Source organism: Triticum dicoccoides, chromosome 1B (genome assembly GCF_002162155.2).
Source record: "Triticum dicoccoides isolate Atlit2015 ecotype Zavitan chromosome 1B, WEW_v2.0, whole genome shotgun sequence".
Taxonomy (NCBI): Eukaryota; Viridiplantae; Streptophyta; class Magnoliopsida; order Poales; family Poaceae; genus Triticum; species Triticum dicoccoides.
Genome location: NC_041381.1, coordinates 579,380,047 through 579,390,306, shown reverse-complemented (window position 1 = coordinate 579,390,306; position 10,260 = coordinate 579,380,047). Strand labels below are relative to the sequence as shown.

Sequence of the window (10,260 nt, the reverse complement as noted above, 5' to 3'; positions counted from 1 at the left end):
GGGAAGATGTTTGGGTGGATGGGTGGTGGGTGGGCCCCCCCACCTTATCCACCATGCGACCCTACCACCAGGGTCCCTGGCAGTAGGGTGTGTCGCTCTACCGCTGTCCCCCTTGGCGGTAAGCCCTTTGCCATGCAAGCACAGTCGTTAACAGCTTGACGACCGTCACCACCCCTACCGCCAGGGGTCGCGGCGGTTGGTTGTTCAATGCTACCGCCAAGGAGCATTGCTGAGGGCATTGGCGGTAGCAAAAGGGTCAGATCTTGAATTTTTTTTCCAACCAGGGTCGGATCCAACTAAAGTAGACAAAAAGGGTCAAAACTCAAAATTTTGCCTCCAAGTGTGGCGGTCGTCAGAAGAAAGGTGGGAATTGGTTGGTGATGATAAGATTGATGATCCGGTAAAGCACTGCGGATTAGCGCATCCACGGCTCCACGTAGCAGTACGCCACAAGACTCACCCACGACGCAACGCAAGAGAGAGTGAGAGAGAGAGAAAGAGAGAGAACGGGCAGCCACGGCCAGGCCCAGGCGTTCTCTCGAGTCTCGAGACTCGAGTCCTCTATGGATGCCAGAGGCAGAGAGCGCAGGTGCTTGCGCGGCTCACGCTCATGGGTCGTGCCTTGTCGTCACTGAAAAACGGCCCAGTGAAAGACGCGAGCATGGACGCTCAAAGTTACAATGCCGGTGCGCATCGACAGAGGCAGTGGTAGCCGCTCAGAGCCCAGCAAGTTCGCCTGCAGAAACGGCGACTCCAAAGCTCCCAACAGGCTTCTGAGACCATGACCGTCCAAACGAAGGACCACGAGCAAAGATGCATACACGGCATAGTATTCACTGAGAACTGAAATTCAGTTTAAATCTGAAAACTTCAATCACGGCCAGTTGGCTCAATAGCCGACAGCACAGATCACAGGTGGTGGGATTGCCAACCAACAACTTAACTCGAGATTTCCCCCGCCCGCCTGTGCAATGGCCCAATGCAACCTTCGAAACTACCGTATTCTCTCTAGCGGAATGAGTTGTAGTACATACAATGTGGCAATGCTCCCGTTGCTAGTGCAGGCAATTTTGCCGGTTTCCACTTGATTCCACAGTTGCATTGCACTGGTTAGCTGTCGTTTGTTTTCAGTTCCTTGAGTAGCTCCTGGGCGTAGTTACTGCTGGCCAAGTCTGTAACATTCATGTTTGTTTGCTGTGGTGATTGCAACTCTGTACAGGGCATTCTCCGTATTATCCTCTGCTAATATAATCACATGTTGTTCACCCTTCTAATTTCTGATGTAACCCGTGGATGTATGACACTCAGTACTCGATCAGAATCGGATCTTGTTGTAATTAGTTGCAAAAATCTACCGAATACTCCATACCACCCCATAAGATGATGGCTTGGAGAAAAACAAATGAGGATTACACTAAAATGCTACTCTGATTCTGTCATCGTGTCGTCGTGTCGATGATTTTGGAAGGCATGATTTAGGGGTACACTTGTGCCTCAATGCTTCCTCTCATCATACAAATATTAATATACATGTCACCACCTCAACAGCAAAAATATCTCAGCACTTCATCATCCAAGCAGCAGCTTATATAACTCAGGATCGGAGTACTTCATCCCAACAGCAAAAGTATCTCAGGAAGCGTAGCAACCAAGATCCGTCCACTTCTTACAAGCAGAATTATGCAAAAGCAGAGATGACAACAGATGAAGCTATCGGAATTGTCAAGCTGGCGATGAGAAACGCGCCGGTGTACGAAAAATAATGTCCCAGGGAAACATTCAAACAACAGCTACCATCTGCAGACACATTATTGTCATCTCAATTCCCAGTTAGTGAAACAGCAAGAACAGGTCCATGATCTAGATCTACATAGGTCAGATACAAACTCCAAGTGCAAAGCAGAGTGGAAAGATCCTTAAGTTACAGCTTACAGGGCGTTGGCATCAAGCAAGACTTGCCCTCTCTCTTCTTGTGATCTGGCTACTTGGTGCTTGCTATTATCTCCTCAGTTTTCTGTTGAGACAGGGAAAATCACAATCTTCTTATTCATGATATGAGCACATAAAATAACTTGTCAGTACATTGATACAGGACAACATAGGCAACGCAACAAAAGAGCATACACGCTGTGGAAACTAGGTGCCACTCAAGCAATGGCGATGTTACGCTGAGCATGTTATGGTGGGATGCAGAATATGAAGGCCAGCAGATGGTATGTTCAGGATAGCTGATTTTAACTTTTTTCTATTTTCAACCAAAAGGTAAGCATCAGAGAAGACAGTGCCTCAGGGTGTATATGCCCACGACTAGTAGGTGTTTTCAAGTATGAGCATCTTACTAGAACTTGTGTGGAAGACAATACTCCTTAAAGCAACAAGTTCAGCTTTCTTGATGATACCACCGGGATATGTCCATGTATCTTTCATTGTGCAGTTATTATCGGTTTGGTTCTACAAGTTTGGAATGGTTCAAGACATCACTCCTAGCCCATGGGGTGATAAGCTGTTGATAAGATTCAGAGAACAATTCAAAATAAGTATGTGGTCTACCTACAGGTAACAGAAAGGATTTTTTTTTTTTGGATGAACAGGGTGGAGCCCCCACAGGTCCATTTTATAGTATGAAACCAACGAGTCATACAGTGCTAACAGGTTCAAATCGTCCGCAAACTCAGCGTTGCATAGCATCGAAAATAAAGCCTAAATGCAAACCAAAAAAATTCAGGTTTAAGAGGTGAACAGCATGGTGTGCTTATGATTACCTCAACAGGGGTGTTGTCATCACTCCTCCACTAGATGTGCACTGAGGTAGTAGTGGAGCTGTGCCGGCTGGGCAGCAGGTTTCCTTGGCAGCTTCGGCACCAGCCCCCTCTTCAGCTCCGAAGTGGAGTTCTCAGGTTCTCCATTAACGGGGCTCCGAAGCGGTCTAAGTCCACTGCCTCTGCATCTTTGAACGGCACATTCCACTCCCATACTGACGTGAGGATGTGCTTCCACACCTGTTTCGTATTCAACCAGATCTTGTGGTTAATTACCATCTTCAACCAGAGCCCCCACAGGATTCACGAAGTGATGATATTAAAGATTTTAAATCTCTTTCCACTAAGCCAACAGCTAGGAAGGGATTCAAAGTCAATAACATTTCTATCAAACATATCGAGTACCTCTTTCATTCTTCCTCCACTCATGCTCGTGAAATCAGTTTCCATTGCCCAAAATAAAACCATCATGTTTTTCTTAGGGATATATAAATGATCAAGCATAACAGTGACTAGTTATGTATTTTTCTTGAATCCACACCCCAATGAATCTCTGACTATAACGTCTGCAAATGGTGAGCAGGTAAAATTCACTAGATATACAATACAGAATACAGTTTACTTACTTGGGGCAATCCTCCAGTCTTATCGTATATAAGAACACAACTTTAGTGCATCTGAACATACAGAAGAGAATTCAAAGCCCCATCATGCAATAGTGGAAATATTTTTAATTTCGTTCATATATTAACTGTGTATCAGTTTGGTATGCATAGACTAATAATAATGTCAAATGGTTAGAACAGTGTACATGTCAAAATTTGACTCAGTCAGAGCAGAATAGCAGTCAATGTCCTATGTCCGTATGACTGTTTTGCTAATTCACAGTTCTAGAGGCAACCAGTGTCCTGTTTTGGTATTTTCACTGGGCTATGCATTTCCAAATTGCACTACTGTACGCATTCCGAAGGTCATAGATAGTTATCACTTCATTAATTTGCTTGAATTATATTGCCCACTCAATAATCAAATTAGACATTAAGAGGACAACACTCAGAAAGGGCCTAAATCTTAGTGCTGGTAACAGTTGAGTACATTATCAAACACTTATTGATTGAACTAGCACACTTAATTAGTTATAGTGCAATGCTGTCATTTTACTAATACCAAATACTTTTCATCCCGGTTCTCGTTGACATTGATACCGAAAGCATTCATAGTTGACCACCCTGAATCCATGTCGGCTCGGATCCCGTCATAGTAACGCAGAATATTTCATTACCTACTTCATGACAAACTGTGCAACTGAAAGTACAAGCTGAAGAAAAGGAACTGACCTTTCTGCCCCTCTGGCTTGTATGGCTTGCCCTTGTCGTTGAATGGTTTGCTCTTGTATTTGCTCTTCTCCTTCTCTTCTTTCCTGTCCTCCTCCTTAGGACAATCAGCAATGAAATGATTGGGATCACCACATTGATAGCAACGTCTCTTTGATTTCCTCATCTTGGACTTGTCAGAGAAATTGCTTCTTGCTTCGTGGCCTTTCTTTCCAAGTAACGCTCCATATTTCTTCCCTGTGAGAGACATTTCTTGCATTCCTTGTTGAATTTGCTCTCGGCCTTGATCATGGTCGTTTTCATCATCGCTTGATTCCTCCACTTGGACTTGCTTGGCCTTCAAGGCAGCATTGGCCTTTTTGCTTGAGCGTGGCAAAGCATACCCACTCATGATCTTGGATTCTTTCTGCTCCATGTCGTAGAGGAGGAATGTTGCAAGAACATCCAGAGGGGTGAGTAGTTCAAAGTTAGGCTTCTCACGGATGAGGAAAACCAAGTTTGCGTTCCTTGGTGCCATGGCACGAAGCATCCTCCTCACAACATAGGAATCAGTCATCTCTTTGCACCCAAGACCCTTCATCTCATTGACCAAATTGTTAAGCTTTGCATACATGTCCCTGGGGGACTCATGTTTTCTTAAGGCGAGCCTGTCCATATCTATCCTCAAATAGCGGAGCTTTGACTCACGAACTGCTTCATTAAATTTTCGGAGAGCATTCCAAATCTCCTTAGCACTCTTATAGTAGCAAATCCTCATGAACTGATCACGACTTAAGGCATTACCTATGGCCCATATAGCTACGGAATTGTACTGCCGATTCCTCTTTTCAAGAGCCGTTGGATTTGCTTCATCCACACAAGAGAAACCAGTTTCCACAATTCTCCACACAAGAGGGTGAATGCTAAGCAAATGGAATTTCATCCTACGTTGCCATGATAGATAGTGTGTGCCATCGAAGCAAGGCACTTCTCCAGAGCACCATACATCATAGTTGGGCTCCCTCCGCACGACAGTGTCCTCCTTCACCGCGTACCCGCGCATGATTCTGGATTCTTCTTGCCTCATGTCGTAGACCTGGAAAATATGGAGCAAATCAAGAGGGGTGAGTTCTTCAAAGTTAGGCCTCTGACGGATGATTGTCACAAAGGTGGAGCTCCTTGGTGTCATGGCACGAAGCATCTTCTCTACAACATAAGAATCGGTCACCTCTTCGCATCCAAGTCTCTTCATCTTGATGACCAAAGTCTCGAGCCTCCCAAACATGTCATGGGGGGATTCGTGCTTCCTCCACGCAAACAACTTCATCTTCTCCCTCAACTGTTTGACCTTTAGCTCACGAACGATTGGGGTGTCTTCATGTATAGCCTGGAGAGCGTCCCAAGCCTCCTTAGCACTCTCGTACTGCCAGATCCGGTAGAGCTGATCATCACTCAGGGCACAGTATATGGCGTTCATGGCTTGGGCATTGTAGTGGATGCTCCTCAACTCGAGTGCCGTTGGGTTTGCTTCATCCACACAAGAGAAACCGGTTTCCACAATGTCCCACACAAGAAGGCTATAGGCCTGCAAGCGGATCTTCATCAGAGCCTGCCATGTTTCAAAGTCTTTGCCGTCGAAGCGAGGGGCTCCCACCGCGGCGGACTCCCCCCGGATCAGGAGCGTCTCCAACATCGCGTACTCGTACTCGTCGTCTCCCCCTGCATCGCAACACAAAATCGGTGGCCCTGAGACGGAATCGGCCGAATACTGGAACGGAATCGGGAGGAGGATAAAAATGGTAAAGTGGACGGAGAGGGGAGGTGGGGAGGCGGACGGACCTGTGCCGACGAGGTCCGGCTGCTGCATCGTGGCGCGTGGTCCCCGGATCCTGGCCTCCAGACTCGCTTTGGTTCGCGGCGCGGCGGCGGCGGGGTTAGGGGGCAGAGGCACGCCGGCCGCCGGCGGAGCAGAGCACGGTAGAGGAGTAAAGCCGAGCGCTTTGGAATCAATTTTTTTTTTCTGAGTGTATGAGGGTATGTAGCACTCGGGTTGGGTGCTTCGAATTCCTAACGTTGGCCCGTGAACACAAAATAGGAGGAGAAAGAAATGGGCCATTCCTAAGCCAAGGAATGTGACGTCCCGCGGAATGGAATAACAAACCCTCAATCCCTCAACAACAAAAAAAGAATAACAAACCCTCAAAAAGGTTCCAAAAAACAGACCTTCAAATTGGGAAGAAAAACTAAAAAAACTGTAAAAACTCTACAGTTATTTGTATTTTCCACAGCATAACAGAATGTGCGTGATTTTTATGTACACTCATTTATGCTGTACCGGTAATTAACTCATAAGTAACAAGCTTTGTTGCTCGTCTTAGATAGTGTATCATAAATCATCATATGTACTCCCTCCGTTTCTAAATAATTGTCTTTCTATAGATTTTAACAAATGATTACATACGGAGCAAAATAAGTGAATCTACACTTTAAAATATGTCTATATACATTGATATGTGGTAGTCCATTTGAAATCTCTAAAAAGACAAGTATTTAGGACGGAAGGAGTAATATACAAGCCTCAAATATTATGCTACCATGAAAAGAAGAACGTTGTTGTCTTCTACATTTCTTTGTCCTTTTTTTGCGAATAATACGGGAATTTTATTCCAAAGTCACCGGGTTACAATCGAGAGGCAATAAGTCCTCACAACATGAAGGACATCTGCTCATCCATACCGTAGTACATGACTTGGTACGGCTATAATTTGCCATACAATTTGCTACCCTATTTTGAGTCCTATATTTTTTGTGTGGAACAAACTCCCTCTCATCCATAAAAGATTTAATTTCTGCTACTAGATGACCATAGACCGATCGGGGCATACTATCACCACAGAGGATTGAAAGTGCATTATAGGAATCAGATTGCACCCTAACTGGGAGATCAGTATGTTGTAAAGCAAGGGCCATCCCCTGCATTATTGCATGTATCTCCGCCTCAAGCGCTTCATTGCAATTGAATATAACACGGTAAGCAGCAAAGATAACAGAGCCATCATCACGACGTAAGATCATACCAGCACCTACCTTGCCATCATGAGCTGAGAAAGATCCATCCACAGACAGCGCAACCCAAATTGCTGGAGGTGGTGGCCAAGGAACAGGAGACGCGACCTGCTGAATACTATTAGGAATAACCTCCTCCCATGTCAACATCTTCCCTTTTAAAATTTCTTCCATACTATAATTCCTGGCTAGATCAAGGGACTTATAATAACTATCCAGAAACTCCATAGTAACATCAACCGGTGGCACTTCCTTGTCATGCACAACATCATTGCTAAGTTGCCAAATTCTCCATATAAGTAGAATGACCATATCACAAACCTTATTATCAAATGCTGCAAGCACATGCAGTAGCCACTCTTTACCATTATCTATTTATTTGTCCTTAATATGTCAAAAATCACATGTATTTATTGTCTAAATTTTATGTAAATTATAATTATCAATATATAATGATTAATGGAACATGTAAAAATGTGTTCACAAAACAATTAGATATCAAAATATGCATATGATAAAATGTTAATCATGTATTCAAAAAATGTTAAACCTGTATAACAAAATGTTCTTGGTATATACAAAAATTGTACAAGGTGTATGGAAAAGTTAGACATTGAAAAATATGTTTTGAAAAATGTTAATCATATATTGGAAAAATGTTAAACGTGCATAATTTTCTTATATGTATATGTGTAGGAAAAAAGTAGGCATCAAAACAAAAATTTCAAAATAGATGTTAATCATATATTGAAGAAACGTTAAACATGCATACGAATTTTTTTAATGTATATTAATTTTTTACAATGTGTATCAAAAGATATACAACAAAACATGTATTTAAAGAATGTTAATCATGTTTTTGAAAAATGTTAAATGTTAAACATCTATTAAAAAATTTCCTGATGGATAAAAGAAATGTAAAAAGGTGTATGGAAAAAAGTAGACATCAAAAATATGTTTTAAAAAATGTTAATAATATATTGGAACAATATGAACGTATATAATAATTCTACAATGTTTATGAAAAAATAGACATCAAATGATCAAAACTTGTATTTTTTTAAACAATCATCTATTCAAAATGTTAAACGTGTATAAAAATGTTGTATGTATATTGAATACAAATACAAAGTGTATGAAAAAGATACACATCAAAACATGTATTATTTAAAAATATTAATCATATATACGAGAAATGTTAAACATGTATAAAAAAGAGTTCGTCGTGTCTAAAAAAATGTACAAGGTTTATGGAGAAATTAGACATCAAAAAAATGTTTTGAACAATGTTGATCCCAAAGTTAGTGGCGGCGGCCACCTAGATGGCATCTCCCCTTGTGAAACCCTCCACTGTGTATATAAGGGGAGGCTAGAGGACTCTCCGTCCAATCTACTCTCCCATAGAACAACTCTCGGTAGACTCATACATCTTCGTAATCCCTCGCTCGAGGTATACCCACCATCAATAACAATCACAAGCACGACGTAGGGTATTACTCCACCATGGAGGCCCGAACATGAATAAATTCCCCGTGCGACATCCGATTTGTGGCTTCCAGCTACACAAGGTACCTTACCGAGGGATCTGACGGTCTTCTGCATCGTCACTCCACCAACGGGAGTCCGCTAAAGGCCAGAGAAGATCCAATCTGAGATCGATCTCCAACCGATGCTGCTCGTGCCTCGCGTGCCAACTAACGGTGCATAATCATGTCAATACCCTCTATAGGGTTACTAGAGTGGGTGAAAGTCTTAGGTCGGAGGTCAAACAAGGGTTTTACCCAGGTTCGGGCCTCCGGTGAGGAGTAATACTCCATGTCTTGCTTGAAATTTCTATTCATGGTGGGTATATGATGTCTACTACAGAACCTTCTTCTTATAGACGTTGTTGGGCCTCCAAGTGCAGAGGTTTGTAGGACAGTAGCAAATTTCCCTCAAGTGGATGACCTAAGGTTTATCAATCCGTAGGAGGCGTAGGATGAAGATGGTCTCTCTCAAACAACCCTGCAACCAAATAACAAAGAGTCTCTTGTGTCCCCAACACACCCAGTACAACGGTAGATTGTATAGGTGCACTAGTTCGGCGAAGAGATGGTGATACAAGTGCAATATGGATGGTAGATAAAGGTATTTGTAATCTGAAATTATAAAAACAGCAAGGTAACAAGTGGTAAAAGTGAGTGTAAACGGTATTGCAATGGTAGGAAACAAGGCATATGGTTCATACTTTCACTAGTGCAAGTTCTCTCAACAATAATAACATAATCGGATCATATAACTATCCCTCAACATGCAACAAAGAGTCACTCCAAAGCCACTAATAGTGGAGAACAAACGAAGAGATTATGGTAGGGTATGAAACCACCTTAAAGTTATTCTTTCGGATCAATCTATTCAAGAGTTCATACTAGAATAACACCTTAAGATACAAATCAACCAAAACCCTAATGTCACCTAGATACTCCATTGTCACCTCAAGTATGCGTGGGCATGATTATACGATATGCATCACACAATCTCAGATTCATCTATTCAACCAACACAAAGTACTTCAAAGAGTGCCCCAAAGTTTCTACCGGAGAGTCAAGACGAAAACATGTGCCAACCCCTATGCATAGGTTCATGGGCGGAACCCGCAAGTTGATCACCAAAACATACATCAAGTGGATCACGTGATATCCCATTGTCACCACAGATACGCTCGGCAAGACATACATCAAGTGTTCTCAAATCCTTAAAGACTCAATCCGACAAGATAACTTCAAAGGGAAAACTCAATCCATTACAAGAGAGTAGAGGGGGAGAAACATCGTAACATCCAACTATAATAGCAAAGCTCGCGATACATCAAGATCGTGCCATAGAGGGAACACGAGAGAGAACATGAGAGAGAGATCAAACACATAGCTACTAATACATACCCTCAGCCCCGAGGGTGAACTACTCCCTCCTCATCATGGATAGCGCCGGGATGATGAAGATGGCCATCGGTGATGGGTTCCCCCTCCGGCAGGGTGCCAGAACAGGCTCCCGAGAGGTTTTTGGTGGCTACATAGGCTTGCGGCGGTTGAACTCCCAATCTATCTTCGTTATCGATGTTTTTAGGGTATATGGGAATATAT

General features: G+C 42.9%; 1 protein-coding gene across 4 annotated transcripts; it reads right to left on the bottom strand.

Moving 5' to 3' along the window:
- Window positions 1-1,719: 1,719 nt before the first annotated feature.
- Window positions 1,720-6,077, bottom strand: LOC119348885. 4 transcript variants are annotated; one of them, XM_037616884.1, is made up of 5 exons: window positions 5,912-6,075; window positions 5,301-5,791; window positions 4,097-5,168; window positions 2,763-2,999; window positions 1,720-2,014 (listed from the first exon to the last, which is right to left on the bottom strand). In XM_037616884.1, exons 1-4 carry the CDS (start codon window positions 5,937-5,939, stop codon window positions 2,782-2,784), a joined length of 1,809 nt encoding a protein of 602 aa, XP_037472781.1. In that variant the 5' UTR covers window positions 5,940-6,075; the 3' UTR covers window positions 1,720-2,014; window positions 2,763-2,781. The 4 variants fall into 4 exon arrangements, with proteins under 4 accessions (XP_037472781.1, XP_037472780.1, XP_037472779.1 ...); XM_037616883.1 differs by having other exon boundaries at window positions 1,720-2,039; window positions 2,757-2,999; window positions 4,097-5,791; window positions 5,912-6,076; XM_037616882.1 differs by having other exon boundaries at window positions 4,097-5,791.
- Between the last annotated feature and the right edge of the window lie 4,183 nt (window positions 6,078-10,260).